The sequence below is a fragment of the Pogoniulus pusillus genome, chromosome 10 (genome assembly GCF_015220805.1).
Source record: "Pogoniulus pusillus isolate bPogPus1 chromosome 10, bPogPus1.pri, whole genome shotgun sequence".
In the NCBI taxonomy this organism is placed as follows: domain Eukaryota; kingdom Metazoa; phylum Chordata; class Aves; order Piciformes; family Lybiidae; genus Pogoniulus; species Pogoniulus pusillus.
Genome location: NC_087273.1, coordinates 1,854,072 through 1,870,435, shown reverse-complemented (window position 1 = coordinate 1,870,435; position 16,364 = coordinate 1,854,072). Strand labels below are relative to the sequence as shown.

Here is a 16,364-nt window from a genome sequence, read left to right as displayed (position 1 = left end):
CAGATCCCTGAGGGACACCACTAGTGACAGCTGCCAGCTGGATGTGGCACCATTCACCACCACTCTCTGGATCCATCCCTCCAGCCAGTTCCTAACCCAGCACAGAGTGTTGCCATCCAAGCCATGGGCTGACAGCTTAGCCAGCAGTTTGCTGTGGGGGACAGTGTCAAAGGCCTTGCTGAAGTCCAGACAGACCACATCCACAGGCCTCCCCACATCCACCAAGCAGTCACCTGATCATAGAAGGAGATCAGGTTAGAAAGGCAGGATCTGCCCTTCCTAAACCCATGCTGGCTGGACCTGAGCCCTTTGCCATCCCTTAGGTGCGCTCTTATCACCCCCAAGCTAACCTATTCCATCAGTTTCCCTGGCACTGAGGTCAGGCTGACAGGTCTGTAGTTCCCAGGTTCCTCCATCCGACCCTTCTTGTGGATGGGGACCACGTTGGCCATTTTCCAGTCTCCTGGGACCTCTCCGGTGAGCCAGGACTGCTGGAAAATGATGGAGAGTGGCTTGGCCAGCTCAGCTGCCAGCTCTCTCAGCGCCCTGGGATGGATCCCATCTGGTCCCATGGACTTGTGGGTTGATAAGATTCTGTTCAGCTTTAAGCAGAGTCATATTAATGTATTTTTAAGTTCACAGAATCACCATGGTTGGAAGGGACCTCAAAGATCACCCAGTTCCAATCCTCCTGACATGGACAAGAATACCTCACACCAGATCAGGTTGCTCAGATGCCCATCCAGTCTAGTGTTAAAAATGCCCAGGGAGGTGGTGGAGGCCCCATCCCTGGAAAATAGAGCAGGAAAAAGGGCAGCAGCATGGCTAAATTAGAGATCTCTAGAAAATGTGAATCTGAGAGACCCCTGAAAGAGAGACGTTGATGACACGAGGACTATTCGCACTGACGGCTGCATTATGGAATTAAGGATATGGCTCAATACTTGCCAGTCCTGTGCACTTACATACTCGAGCTCAAATTCTACCTTCTGGCATAAACTATGAATCCTAAGCAGAGGCAGCCTGGGCTTTTTTTCTCTGGAACTTGCTACACAAGTATGTCAATTATGACTATTTAATTGGACATGCTTTTATTTCATTAAAAATAGCTGTTTGAAGAGCAGAATCCAGTCTGCTCGGCACTACCTACTGCAAATGCTAAAGCATTTCAGATTCCCTCTGATACCTTTAAGGAATGCAGCAATTTTCAAGAGCTAAACAGAACAAATAAACTAAGTGGTTATTTAGCTTATCTACTAATATTTTGTATGCAGCTGTCTGCTGATTTACTATTTCATTATTCCATTAATGGAATCAGCTAATAAAACATGAATGCACAGTCCAAGTACTCTGGACAGTCACCAAACTCCCATGGTGGTTTTGCTTTCCAAAATAAAGACCTGACTCCTCACACAACAGTGACAGCAGATATGACCTAAGCTGGTAGAAAACAGAGTGAGTTTCTCAGTTGTTTAACTCAGATAGTCCCAAACCCTAAGCATGTTATCTCTTCTCCTTTCTCTTGAGAGTTTCTGCACGCAAGTAACTTGGGGAACATCAAAAGAACTGCAGAAGCAGGTCACACTGGCTCATGCACACCATCACAAGACAAAGGGGCAGTGCTTTCTAGAGTAATGCACTTGGTGAACACAGAGCTGAGGGAGAGAGGCCAGCTGTAAACTGTGCTTTACAATTACTGTTTCCACACAGAATTTCTTTGAGATCAAAAGTGCAAGAATCCCATTCATTTTGATGGGATTCATTGATTTTCTAACGTTATGAATGCAGCACAGAAGGCAGGCACAGTAATAACTGCCCAAGAGTACACTGGCCACTGTAATCTGGATCATTGTAAGAGCTGTTCTCATTACAGCAGAAACAAGCTTAGCAGTGGATGGAAGGACAGCAGTATCTGAAGGCATGTGTTGTGTACTGCTGTCACCAAAACCTTCCAAATGGGAAAAGCAAATACTCTGCAAATTAAGGTATGAATGCAGTTACAAAGGTTCCATGTGCAATTAATGGACTGGGGGAAAAAACATTCTGGCCAAGGACTGATCTGGTAAGGTACTTACAATTATAGCATCAGTAAGGGTTGGAAGGGACCACAAGGATCATCCAGTTCCAACCCCACTGCCATGGGCAGGGACACCTCACACTAGATCAGGCTGGCCATAGCCTCATCCAGCCTGGCCTTAAACACCTCCAGGGATGAGGCATCCACCATCTCCCTGGGCAACTCCTTCCAGAGTCTCACCACCCTCATGGTGAAGAATTTCTTCCTAACATCCAATCTGAATCTACTCATTTCTAGCTTAGTTCCATTCCCCCCAGTCCTATCACTGCCTGACAGCCTAAAAAGTCCCTCCCCAGCTTTCCTGTAGCCCCCTTAAGATACTGAAAGGCCACGATAAGGTCATCTGGGAGCCTTCTCTCCAGACTGAACAGCCCCAACTTCTTCAGTGTCTCCTCATAGGAGAGCAGCTCCAGCCCTCTGAGCATCCTCATGGCCCTTCTCTGGACACTTCCAGCACATCCATAGCCCTCTTGTAACAGGGGCTCCAGAACTGGGCACAGTACTCCAGGTGGGGTCTCACCAATGTGGAGTAGAGGGGCAGGATCACTTCCCTCACCCTGCAACCCACACCTCTCTTGGTGCAGCCCAGGATCTGGTTGACTTTCTGGGCTGCAAGTGCACACTGAGGCAGCTTGGAGCATAGAGCCAGTCCTACTGAAATAATAAAAGAGGGCAGGTTTGAAGGTAAAAATATGTCCATGGTTAGTATTCTCCTATTTATATGTTGAGTCATCTGCTCATTGTCTTTGCAAACAACAACCCCTTATAAATTTAAACACAATTCCAGCGAACCCTTTAACGGGTAATGCGAATTTAAAAGCACCTCCTGCCTTAAAGTAGGATCTAGAGAATGGAATCTGCAAAAATGTCAGGATTTGTCCTTATTTTCAGATTTGCTCTTGGTGATTTCTGCCTTGTTGCAGAAAATATATGAACACCTTGAGTAAAACACAGGAACAGTGAACACTTTCAGTGGTGGAGGCGCCAAGCCTGAAAGTGCTCAAAGCCAGTCAGATGATGTGGCCTTGAGCAACCTGGGTGCCCATGTCCATCCCTCAGCCATGTGGGTTAGAATTAGATAAAAGCCTCTTCCAACCTCAACCATTTTCTGATTCTACGATAGAACTAAAAATCTTCTGGCAATGGCACAGAACTAGGGCTGTGGGCATCTCCAAAGGTCACCTACAGCAGTATTCCTCAAGCTCTAAAACTCCAGCTCCCCTACGTCTTCCTGGAAATGATTCAGAAGCCATTTTGATCTGGTTCACTACAGCTCAGTTCTGGCTCATTGGAAATTAGGTCTAACTTTGAACATCTGTGAGTTCTTTCTCTCCTTTGCCTTTGCTCATTTTTGTTCAGCTGAAATTTCTTGCAGCTGCTTCTGCTGTCCTACAGTTCAAAGATCTTGTCCATCCTGCTGTCTACTATGCAATCAACCATGGCCAATCACAGGTACTCATCTAAACTGTTCTTACAATTCTCCAGTGGCAGAAAGGCCACAATCTCTCCTGCCAGACTCAGAGAGGTTTAATCACCTCGACTTTGGGAAAAAAAATCCTACTGCCAACCTAAACCTTCCCACAATATAAACCTGTTGGTTTTTGTCCTAATTACGATGACTCACCAACAGATGATTTCCTTCTCCCCATGACAAACTATTTAATGCATTGTAGGCTTACCAATGGCTCTCTTTAGCTTTCTCTATAGGTTTCATGACCTCACTCCCTTTAACCCATCCTCACAGGGCATGTTCTCTAGGCCTCCAGTCATTTCTGCTGCTCTCCTTTGAAACCTGACCACACTCTCATAAACTATAGTGCTGAAACCTTGGACTTCAGCAAGAGTGACAAGAGCAGGAGTGTTCACTGTTCTCCTATTCTGAGGCTGTTTCTCTCTGGATCCCAGTACAGTGGCTGCCTTTTCTGCACAGGATGATGCTGTTCCTCTCGGCCCTTTCCCACAGAACTGCTAGCTAGTTGCTCCTGGCTTTGTATCAGAGCCACTGTGTGTTGAACAGATGCACATTTTTTCATGGATCTCCTCCACTCTTTCCTTTTAATTGTGAAATACTATCAAGGTACTGTTTTCCTACCACCTCAATACCCACTTCTAGACTTCAGAGGTGCTGCATTAGACCATCAGACTAGATGTGAGGAGGAGGTTGTTGAGCATGAGAGTGGTGAGAGGCTGGAAAGGGCTGCCCAGGGAGGTGGTTGAGGCCCCATGGCTGGAGGTGTTTAAAGCCAGGCTGGCTGAGGCTGTGGGCAGCCTGCTCTAGGGTAGGGTGTCCCTGGCCATGGCAGGGGGTTTGGAAGTGGCTGATCCTTGTGGTCCCTTCCAACTCTGACTGATTCTGTGATTCTATCAGAAATAAAACCAAGGGTCAAGATTATATGCAGACTTACTGAGATTCTATTTTGAAATTGCTAATGGGTAATAAACACCATTTTTGGACCCTCTTTCATCCTAGGCACAGCAGATAAGCTTCTGGAAACTCTTAACTCCTCGGTCCGAGGGCACTCCTGTGTCACACCCTTGGAAAAAGAAGAGGCTGAGGCTGCACAGAAATGAAAACCAACAGGCCCTGAGGTGTCGCATGAAACTGGAGGCACAGAAACTGACACCAGCGAAGAAGAAGAGGCAAGCAAGACTAAATGCTCATTTAAACCATCAATATTCAGTAAGAATAAATGCCAAATTCTCAAAGTCTATACATCTATCTGCTGCTTCCTTCTTAGCCACAAGGCCTGTCAGGGAAGAAAATTAGATTGTTTTGACGTAATTTGGTCTCGACAAATCTGTGTTGGCTGTTACAACTGGCGTGCACAATCAGAGATGTCAAAAGATTGATATCACTGAAAAGGTAGGGCCATTAATTGAAGTTCTGATGAGCCTAACAAGGGTGTCTTAATAAAGAAATCACTCAACGGAGCTTGGTTCAGCGCAGCAAGCAGTCGAAACAAAAAATGCAGCCCATATTTGCCAAACTGCTGCAAGAATTACTTCTACTTCTAGTCTGAATTTATGCACAGCGTATGGAGGAAAGCATGAGCTAAACGTATATAGCACTGGATAAATCTTAAGAGAGAAGAAACTCCTTTCCTTACAGCATTGCTCTTCTTGTGTAGTAAACTTGGTGACTGGCAGTACATTTCCATCCAAATATGCACACATACAAAATTACAGATACATCTCACTCCCTCGGTGACTTTATAACATGTTGCTAGGTAACAGTGCACACAAGTCAGGTTTCGAGACCTTTAGTAAGTCACCATAAAATAACTGCACAGGCCTTTTGCATGAATAATGGACATTTGTATCCTTTTTCTGATGCCAGCAGATCAGACTTTGAAAACCTGACTGTCTGCCAAACTGTAAACAGCTCCCCATCAACTGCTACATGAAAATCAACACATCAAAATGTTGTATGTTTTCTCAGCTTTCAGGCTTCCCCCCTCCTGCTTTCTGCTCTCATTCTTGCTACACACAGCCATCATGAGCACTACCCTCCACAAGTCAGTACAGTTGATGTGCTGAGCTACTTAGTGTACAGCAGCTCAAATTCAAGATAGACATCAGAATGCAACATACATGGGACAGCTGTCAGTCAACATCAAAGATGGATTTCATATAGAGTCTAAATATGAATCTCAACTACGACAAAATGTACAAACAACTCAAACCAGACTCATCCTTGCTCATTGTTTGCTGGTCAAAATAACAAATTATACCAACAGACTGACTGTTAAAGGAGAGGTTTCTGTACCTTCTTCCAATCCACCCAGCACAGCGCTTGTGCCAGCCCATGTCACCTCTTGCTTGTCCTCGGCTCTTTTCCATTTTGCTGGTTGGCTCCATGAGGCCCCAGGCTGAATTTCTTGTGTTTACCTGCTCTACTCAACTCCCCACAGAAGCATGACCCCCCAAGGCACGAAGGCTTGGGCAGGTTAAGGACAGCAAGCTGTTCCAAAAGGAGTGACTGTGGTGTCCCCAAAGCAATGGCATTAGGGCAGAGCGAATTCCTTGCTTCACCTGACAGTAAAATTTGCTAAAATTCACCTTATATCCCATTGAAAAGAAAGGAGTGATCAATTATTCTGCGTTGAAAGGGGTCTCTTCTATCTCTGAAGTCTGAAACTTTCCATAGGCACTGTCATCTCTGTGAAACATGAGTTTCTTCACTAACATTTTCCTGACTTTGTTCTCTGTACAAATCGAAGGCCAATTTTGAAAGCATTCTACTAGAGAACCTCTCCCCAGCGTGCCCACAACTCTGGAGTGTTTAGTCCAATCAGTGACAGAGTATATGGAATAGACTCCTTCTATACACATCTTCCACTTCAGGATCTCACATAGGAGTATCATCCTTACAGCAGTAATCCAGCAGTGAAAGGGGAGACACTAAACACAGGCTCTGTGTTAGCTATGGACTTCAATGAGAACAGTAGAGATTTTTAAAAGCCTTCATGAAATTCTAGATCATCTTTTTTTAGGTGTTACCAATCAAGAAATGCAGAAACGTTCATACTTCAGACATTTTTAGTAGTTACCTATCAAGTGCTACTCTGAAAGGCTGGTGATCAATACTTTATTTGCCTTACTTAATGGAGGAGTAAAGGCAGAGAACTCCAGAGCTGAATTTTCTACCATGCTGGGTGTTTGTGACACTCAGGGATTTCAAACAGAGCTAGAGGTATTCAGCATGCCTAAAAAACCACACCAAACGAGATTTGCCAAAGTAACTGCCAGCGAACATGAAAGCCTGGATAAAAAGTTCTCACTCCTAATCCCTGCAGTTAAACAAAGTCCCTCCCATCTCTCACCATTTCCCTTCTTCCCCCCATCAAGCTCCTCTCTCTACCAAAAGAAACAGAAAAGTGTAAGTTGTAATTCCACGCTTTAGCAAACCCAAGGCAAGGTGCTTCTTAGCCCACAAAGGAGCAGCTGATGCTGCCACTTGCTGCTCAATTACCTGACAGCTTCATAAGGAAATCTGATGCCATTTTGACAGAGATGTCTTGGCTGAATAGTGCTGATGCTGTATTGGCCACAAAGTCAGAGTAGTCTTTCGGCTGTGTGTTGTTGGGAGGTCTGTCAACAGTGCTAAGAGCAAAAGGTGCAGCGGAGACGCCATTGTCATCTTTGGGCTCTTCTTTCACTAGTAAGGGTGGAACACCTCCACTAGGCTGCCCAGCCACATCTGGTGTGCTAGACGCAGATGCTGATCCCACAAGGTCAGGTCCAGCTCCTTCCTTCTGTGGTCCTGGGCAGGAGTCACTGTTTAGCTGCGGGGACCCTTTCACCTCAGTTTCTGGTACTTCCTCCTTCACTTTGGATTCTGTCCTAAGGAAATGTTGATGGCAGCGCATGTGGAGTTTCAGGCTGAAGTGGCGGGAGGAGGTAAAAGGGCATAGCTGGCACTGAAAGGTCTCACCCCTGTCTTGGTGCTGATGAACCTGGTTCAAGAGGTGAAAGACAAAAGCATGTATTAAACAAAACAGTTTATTAGCATTACACAATAAAGTTCCCTAATGAGCAAACTCTTTCTTCTGAGCTCTTGGGAAGAGAGCAGGCACTAAGAGCAGTAGGATTCTTTTATGCAACTCAGAGAACAAAACCATCTGTTTCTGCAGCATGGATAGGATGAAGTCTGCCTTGGATGCCAAAGTCTTTACAACCAGCTCCTGATGAACTATCAGCACATAAAAAGACTTCCTACCTGTAACTAGTAGCCTTCTTCACTAAACAAAGCAACCAACTTGCACCTGTTACATGATCTGCTGTGATCATTCTGTGAAACCTCATAACTAACAATTGTTCAGTGCAACCCAAGAAACACCACCCTGCAAAGCAGTGTCCACCATCAGTTCCTGTGGCAGGATGAAAAAATACCAAGGCACTACTGAAAAAGTCTGCTGCAAATGAACTAGACTCCAAAGTAAACAGCTCTGCTATGCTAAAGCACAAACAGGGGAGATGGGGGGGTGCCATTTATTCTATTTTATCAGGTACCTAATGACCCCAGTTAATCTTGCTGTCCTCACAGTTTGACTGCAGGCTCTTTCCTATAGAGACTGTGTGCTCCTGCATAATTACACTGCCAAGCATCCTCAGGCCTGATCCTGATTACCTTTTAAAGACAGCTCTATTCATCCATCCATATGTACTCATTTACATGTTAGCTGAACATTCATTAAGATAAACTACAGAATCACAGAATGGTTTAGGTTGGAAGTGACATCAAAGCTCATCCAGTTCCAACCTCCCAGCATAGACAGGGACATCACATTCTGTGACTCCGTGATCCACAATCTCCCTGAGCAACCTGTGCAAGTGTCTCACCATCCCCACTGTAAAGAACTTCTCCCTAACATCTAGTCTAAACCTTCCCTCTGCCAGTTTATACACCAATTACCCCTTGTCCTGTCATTGCAAGACCTTGCCAACAGTCCCTCCTCAACCTTCCTGTAGCCCCTTTCAGATACCGGAAGGCCACTATAAGGTCTCCTCCAAGCCTTCTCCTCTCCAGGATAAAGAGCCCAACTCTTGTAGGCTGTCCTCACAGCAGAGCTGCTGCAGCCCTCTGAGCATCTTTGTGGCCTCCTCTGGACTGGCTCCAACACTTCCATGTCCTTCTTGTGTTGGGGGCTCCAGAACTGCACACTGGACTGCAGGTGGGGTCTCAGGAGAGCAGAGTAAAGGGGCAGAATCCCCTCCCTTGCCCTGCTATCCACACTGCTCTTGCTGCAAGCCAGCACAGGGTTGCTGTCTGGGCTGCACTCACACTGCAGGCTCACACTGAGCTTTTTATCAACCCAGAACTCCAAGTGCTTCTCCTCAGGGCTGCATATATATACACACACACATAGAGAAAAAAATTATACCCTTCCTTTTTTTAATCACAACACTCAGGAAAGGGAAGGAGTAACTGAGCTCAGCACACCAGTGACAGGTATATTGAAAGGTTTTCCCCCTGTAGCTTCCCAAAAGAATTTCAAACCCTGGCTGCAGCACTCCAGGCTACTCCCTGCAGCATGGCTGGCAAATGCATACTTGGTCCTTACTAATTGCCGAGCATGGGATCAGGACAAACTGGCACCAGCCTGAGCTCCACACATTCACTTTCACTTGTGACTTGAGTTGGTTGGAAACATCTCAGTGAGACAGATTTCTGTTGGAAAGTGGCAGTTTGTTGAACACAAAGTATTTCCCCCGGAACACGGGAAGGTTTGATGAACTGCTGGCAAACAAGGAGCGGTATCCCCACCCTACTGAGTCGCACTGTACACCTCACTCCCTGGGCTTGCCTCAGAAGCAACTGTGCCAGGGATCTAAGGCGTGCTGCTATAGCCTGGGAGTCCAAAAGCCCTGAAAGCTGCAGCTCTAATCAAAGCTCAACTCTACACCAGGGAACCTGGAAAACCTCACTTCAGCTAAGGCTTTCAGCACTTCCAGCTTTCCTGCAGAGCTGAGATCTGGATCTCCAGAGTCCCAGCACAGATGCTGCAGAGCTCTGGGGTAACAGAAACACTTCCCAAACACAGCTCTGCCAAGATTCAGGTTGAAGTTTCCTATGATTGCAGATGTGGCCTCATTACTTCTCCGTACAGTAAGAGAAACTTGGTCACAAGCTCACATCCAGCAATTTCTAGCTCTAAAGAGCCTGAATTCAGGTCTACTGAAACGTGAAGAAGTGATACCTCTCTTTTAGTCTTTCCTGCATTCGGTGAAGACACTTTCATTAGTACTGTACAACTTTTCATTCAGCAGTTCAAGGGCTCTGGAGATTAGGTACTAAACAGATAGCAAGAAAGAATTTCTCTTGGCCAGCAGCTTTACAGATTGACATTCTCAGAACTGCATAAGCATGACATTTACAGACAAGGTAATTCTGCAATCTTATAATTGCACCTGACAACACAAATAATGAGATGCTAATGCTAGCCTAAGACAGGTTTAAAGCACCAACCCTGCAGAAGAACAGCGGTGCTAAATACTCACCGGTTGCAATGGAAATGCCTAACAGATTGCCCATGTGCACTGCTGGAAACAGGATGGTCTGTGAGCACAACAGTGCAAGCACTCTTCTCCATGAAGAGCACTGAGATGTACTAATGGCAGCAAGCACTCTCACCATGGCAACTTTATCTCTTACACCCACTGAGATTCTGCATGCCAGGGATTCTCTCCAGGATCCCCTTCAGTCAACAGTTCCTTGACTACATATTTAACCACTTCTTCCAGAGGCCCCTCATCACCATCATCAATATGAAGCCTTCTGAAGACCGTCACTGACAGGCAGGTGGCAAAGGCTGTGTGGGAGCTACCTTCTCTCTCCAGGACTACAGTATGCCACCCCTGCAATATCTTTTGAGAATGGAGGAGAACAGTTGGGATTGATTTATCCAATTTGGAATTCTCTCCTGCCCAAAGGCAACAGCAGCATCACCAATGAATTCATTATAAAATAAAGTACATTCATAACTTGTAGCCAAGGAATGACAGAATCCATATTCACATATTTAGTTTTGAAAAGAAAAAGAAAGAACACATCTAAAAAAAAAAATGAAGCATTAAGCCAAATATTTAGCCCTCAATATCCTGGGCCCAGTTCCACTGTAAGACTTTTATTTAATTCTCAAAAGTAAATGATAACCATTTAAAAATTTGTAATGGTATCAGAAACAGCAGCCAAGGATTGAAGTCCCTTTAAAAAAAAATATCCCTTATTTTCTCAGTCAGTAGCAGCTACAAGAGCCAAGAATTCCCATCCTATGCTACATGGAGGGAAAAGTCAAGGCAGCAACTACATGGTGCATTATAAGAAACAAGAATCCCTGTAGAGCTACAGTCACAGGGGAGATCCAGGTCACAGTGTTACAGTCCCAAAAGCTGCCTCCTCCCTCTGCCAGGCAGAGAATGGCTCTTATGCTGTGCTAACACTACCCAAACCATCAGACATCCTCTTTAGACTCAACCAGGCTGCTCCCACTAGAACCACAAGCAGGAGGAGACAAGAGGGCAGCTGACAGACAGGTTTTCTTCAAAGTCCGAGTCTGAGCTCAGCTGCTGCCAGATTTGGATCTCTCTGAATTACACTGCCACAAACCACCGTGCACAACAACCTGCTCATGGAGAACAGTTCTCTCAAAATCCCACAGAACCACTCTTTGATCTATGTCAGAAAGACTGAAGGACTTCTAAGGTTATTCCATCTAACTGTGGATACTCTCTTGACTGTGCAAAGTACTTGTATGATCTTTATTTTAACCCCTCCAAGTCTTCTCAGTCTCAAACGGTTTCTGGTTCTACAGCTTGTGCATATTTGACATGATGCAGGCAATAATCTTCAGAGCTACGGACTCATCCTGAGCTTATGGCCTAGTCTGAGGACTTGGCTACAGATGATCTACTGATCACCTTTTTATTTTTGATTTTAGTTTTTCTTTCAGTTTCTCTTGCTGCCTCCTCATTCTCACATCACAAGAAAGAAAAAAGAGGCTACTGAATTTATCTCCTCTATCACATGCAGTATTTTGATCCCACTTCCTTTCTATATCTGGCAGTCTCATTCTTTACAGCTTCTTTCTTCAAAGGGAGTTTCTGCCATCCCACTAATCATTTTCACTGCCAGCTTTTAAAATCCCTTCAATTTCTGCTAAGTCTTTCTGATGCAGTGGCCAGAAGTGAGGATGGTTAAGTGGCAGCACACGTTAACGCGCTAATAACAGCACTGTCATGTTTTCTGTGCTAGCTCTGGTTTACTCCACAGACACTCGAGTACCTAATGCACTTCTAACCACTGCTGCCCATGCCAAGAAAAGGTTTTCATTTGAACTGTCTGCAACGATACCCAGATACCTTCCCTGAGAAGTTACAGCTCATTGTACCAGACAGCCAGGTGCATGATCAGACTCCTGTTTCCACGGTACAGGACCTCACATTTGTCAAGAGTAACTTCATTTGCCCTCTTGTTAGCGCCTCAGCCAGCCCCATGTTGTTCTCTCTCGAGCTGTGCCTTTTCCAGTCTGGATTCATGCACGTAAGGCTGTATAATCTACAGTTCTCTTACCCACGTGCAGACCACGTTTGCTAAAACACACACAACTCCAGTCTCCGTCACAGAACACCCCTCTGCTAGCCTCTCGTCATGCTTAACATTGCTAATTCCTTCCTTGCCTTTGTTTTACTGTCTCTTGGTGAATTTCCTAAGCTGCCATAGTGCATCATATTGCTTAATTTATTTGGCAGCTCCTCAGTGAGAAGCTCTGCCAAAGGCTTTTTTTAAAGACCAAATACACTTGAACTGATTTTTAAGCCCATGATTTTCCTGACATGCTCAAAACATCTTAGTAGCCAAACAGAGGACTTTCCTTTATGGGGGCCACACGTCCCTGTCACGTCACTTCACTCCTGTGCTCTCCTCGGTTACACTTTGTATCGACACACTAACATTTCTGGGATCACAGGCAGACTCTTAAGTCCTCTTTTCACACACAGCAGCAGCATCTCTGCTGATTTACCTGCCAGTTGGAGTCATGGGAGGCACACACTGGCTGGTGCAGCTGCACCACAGTTACGGATTCATGGGATCTCACCTAACAGGGTACAAGGTGGCACACGCAGGCGCGAGTGCAATGGTGACACAGGCAGCACATGGTGAACTGCATCTTCTCTCCTTCCTTAAAGTGGAAGTAGCCCTTTGCACAGACTCCTCTGAGGTACAGGAAGGGAAGGATTGGAATTCACTTTTATTTTGGTGGGACTTAACAGAGTTACTTTCTGTGACCTGATTATCACTTTTTCCTTTGCCTACTACAGGTTTGTTGGTTTTTTTTTCCTCACCAACTTTCAAGTGGATTAACTTTTCCATGGCAGGCATCTGTTTAAGCAACAACTACTACAGCCTGGCCATTTGACCAGCCCTGCCTACTCACTGGTTATTTTTTTAATGTTTTGTTTGGTTGGGTTTGTTTATTTTAAATCTCTTGCAGTAAAATGCCTTCCTCTGTGACTGCATTTGACTACACTTGAGAGGTCTCCATTTTGCATGTCATGTGCCCTCTGCTTTCTGATCTCATGCTCTCTTCTGACAACTTCTCTTACATTTAAAACACTGCACTTTCAAGAGTCTAGTGCTACAGGGCTAGTTTGGATATGATCCTTTCCCTCAGGACACACAGATTACTTACACTTTTTTTTTCTGAAACCATTTCCTCACTTTGCTTTGTAGCGAAGGTCAAAAGAAACCCTCTCTGCAGGGCTGAACTGGACTAGACATTCCAAAAATCTGAACATGTCCTGTCTTATCCTTATCTCATGCACAAGAAGTGACAAGATTTACAGGCAGAAGTCACCTATGGCACCTGTCTGAGACTTGGGGCACAGATTTCACTTGTTGAAAATCTGTGCGAGTTTGCTCTGCCTCCCTCAGCTGAGAGGAGGTGATGGAACCACAGGCACCTCCCAAACTGAACAAAACAATCTTCCCATAAAACACAGTCAGCCTCCTTCTCCCAATATGGGGAAGATGCTTTAAAATAACCTGCCCTGTACTTCCCCCAGATGCATTAGAAATGCTTATTCAGTGGTCTGACCCTAGCTGAGGAAGAAAAAGAGAAGAGCAAATCACTAGGGGCTACGTTCCTCAGGGCCTTTCCTTATTCCCTCTATCATGCAATTAGTGGCCTCTCCCCAATCAGGAGGCTGATTAGAACCCTTTTTCCGCTACACAGGAACATTAATCTGGGGTCTCACTGCATGGTCCCTCTTCATGAGGAAGAGAGGCAGGAGCATCCCGTGGCTGAGCATAACATGGCCTACTTACCATTGCATCTCACTTTTCTGTTCAGTTAAACCTTCCCTTTCCTCATTTTCTGTCACACCAGCACGTGCTCACCTTGCCAGACTCTTTGCCACCACTAGCAGAGCTGGCTTGCTCGTTTCTGCCTCATGCCTATATAGCAGCACAAGCAACATTTTTAGATGTTATTTTTGGCCACATGCTCCTCTTCCTCACTGCCCCTTCCAAGTGCTCAGGCTAATATCCTGTTGCTTTCTTGGAACATTTCTGTATGATCTCACAGCCTACCCATCCACGATTGCTAAGGGAGATGTGTGCATGGTCCAAAGACGCCACTTGGCCAAAGTCTGACTGCTGCTTGTGCATTGGTCGGCGGAAAATTCAGTGCCTACTTCCCTATCAGGAGAGAGAAAAGCAGAGTACATCTTGCTGAATTAGGCTACCCCTCTCCACGCTTGTCTGCAGAAGCATGCAAGTGTCTCTCTCAAGTAGAAAACAACATACTCTAAATGAATATATGTTCAGACAAACAGAGAGAAGGACACAAGCACAGCCCTTACTGCCTTCTTGGACAAGGCACCACTTAGTTACCCACTGATTTTGTCCAGCTTCATTTTCAGTATTCTCAGCACTCCCAGACACCACACTACAACACCAGAATGAAGTCCTGAGATGCAACCTCTAGATTCTTGAACAGAAGGGCCAAAACTTGTGGCTATGCATTACTACAATTTGTCTCAAAACCAGACCAATACATTTCCACACTGTAACTATTTTAGGTTTTGGGTTGGTTTTTTTTCCTAAGGTGTCTCTGTGGAATTTAAGTGCTACATAACAATTGTAGGTAACACAGTGTGCCTTAAAAGGCAGTCCCCTCAAGCCTCCCTTGTTCATTGTGTGTCTGTGTGGAAACTTTTTTTTCTGCTTCCCTTCTTGCCTTTCACTTCCTCGCCTCCAGTTGTGAGCTGGTCCTGGCAAAGTGCCCTTACTGGAAGAATGATTCATCACCACGGTGGGCAGCACATGCAGCTCTGAATGCGGGTCAGGCCTGGAATCAATCCAGCTCTCCATTTAGATTTTCTCTAGCAGAGGACACAACACCAAAAACGTTGGCAATGTTGTATTCTGGGTCAATCAGTTTGACATGTTATAATTACCACAAAATTACACAGTGTTATTACTCCTAAAGATACATACAATAAGGACGAGCCATATGGACACACATGAGCTACTGCTGGAAATTAAACAACCACTTTCAGTGAAAAATGCTTAGAACTCAGGAAGAGATGCTTCAGCTTGTGGCTATGCTGCCTAGAAGAAAGTAAGGAAAACACTTAGGTTTTGAGCACTGTGGCTGGACAAAGCACCTCAATAGGTTTTACCTGTCATCTTACCAACAGAACACAAAACCTGAAAACTGAGACACAGCTGTCGAGGGTTAGGGCTGAGCTGGCCACTAAACTATTGAGAGATGCTCTCTGTTAAACCCTCCCCTTTCCCAAAGGGGAAGAGAAATGGAGTGAGAGAAACTTACAGGATGGGAAAGAAATCTAAACAAAAATGAACCTAAATACTAAAATGAAATATATACAAATAGACACAAAACCAATATGGAACCCAATCCCCCTGATGGCAGTGATGTCACTGCCACCACTGATGCTGTGGGCAGGCACTGGGGATGTTCCAGGCTGGACCCAGCTGCAAACAAACACCTGATTCAGGAGCTGGATTTGGGAACACACAGATCAGGATCAAAGGCAGAACAGAGTCTTTAGGGAGATTATTTCAGACGTAGCAAAGACTTCAAATACAGCAAGATTTTGCTGCTGTGATCAGTGGACTCATCTGAACTATTTACACTGAAGTGAACTAAAGTTATTTGGGTGTAAGCAAGGCCAGACTCCCATCCAATGATCTTAGTCTCTCCATTCACATACATAAAAGCTGAACAGGAACTTCTGTCTCTCTCCGCACCAGTACTGCATTACAGACATCTGCCTAAACTAGACAAAATACCAACTAAAATGAAACATTTCACTGCTGTTAGAAACTTAACTGCATTAACAAGGAAAGCTTTTTGCACTTCAGCTTCTTCACCCATGGACTAATGGACAGCCACTATTTTTACCTCACTATGTGTGATCTACAGCTTGCAAGACCAGCCACTTTGTATGCCACAACCAAGTAGCTTCCTTCAAAAGATTTTAGCCTAAAACTTAGGCTGACTTAGAAGCATGCTTTAAACTTAAAGAAGCACTTGAAACCAAACAGAGTGCAATCTGTCCTTCATTTTGATCTGGACGTTTCACTGCTGAAATGCCTATAGTTAAAAATTACAGAAGAAAAACAGCCAAAACTGCAGACTTGTCTAGAAAGTAATGGAGAGATCCCCTGCTAGTGCTGGCCAGGCGGATATGAACACTCAGAGTGATGCAATGGCATGCAGAGAAGCTAGCTGGCATCCTAGTCTTTGCGTGGTGTCAC

At 45.1% G+C, this 16,364-nt stretch overlaps 1 protein-coding gene and 1 long non-coding RNA gene across 11 annotated transcripts in view; one reads left to right on the top strand and one right to left on the bottom strand.

Annotated features, from left to right (window-relative positions):
* The window catches only part of LOC135178553 (uncharacterized), a 60,333-nt gene extending 55,214 nt beyond the window's left edge, over positions 1-5,119 (top strand). For both annotated transcript variants that reach the window (XR_010303614.1, XR_010303613.1), the window contains exon 8: positions 4,548-5,119. This is a non-coding gene — a long non-coding RNA (uncharacterized LOC135178553). The remainder of the gene's footprint in view (positions 1-4,547) is intronic.
* Positions 1-16,364, bottom strand: part of ZNF827 (zinc finger protein 827) — a 135,628-nt gene that overhangs the window by 49,166 nt on the left and 70,098 nt on the right. For all 9 annotated transcript variants that reach the window (XR_010303611.1, XM_064149466.1, XM_064149468.1 and 6 more), the window contains one exon: positions 7,050-7,533. Coding sequence is in view for 8 of the 9 variants with exons in the window: in XM_064149466.1 (XP_064005536.1) it covers positions 7,050-7,533 (484 nt within the window). In the remaining variant the exon portion in view is untranslated. The remainder of the gene's footprint in view (positions 1-7,049; positions 7,534-16,364) is intronic.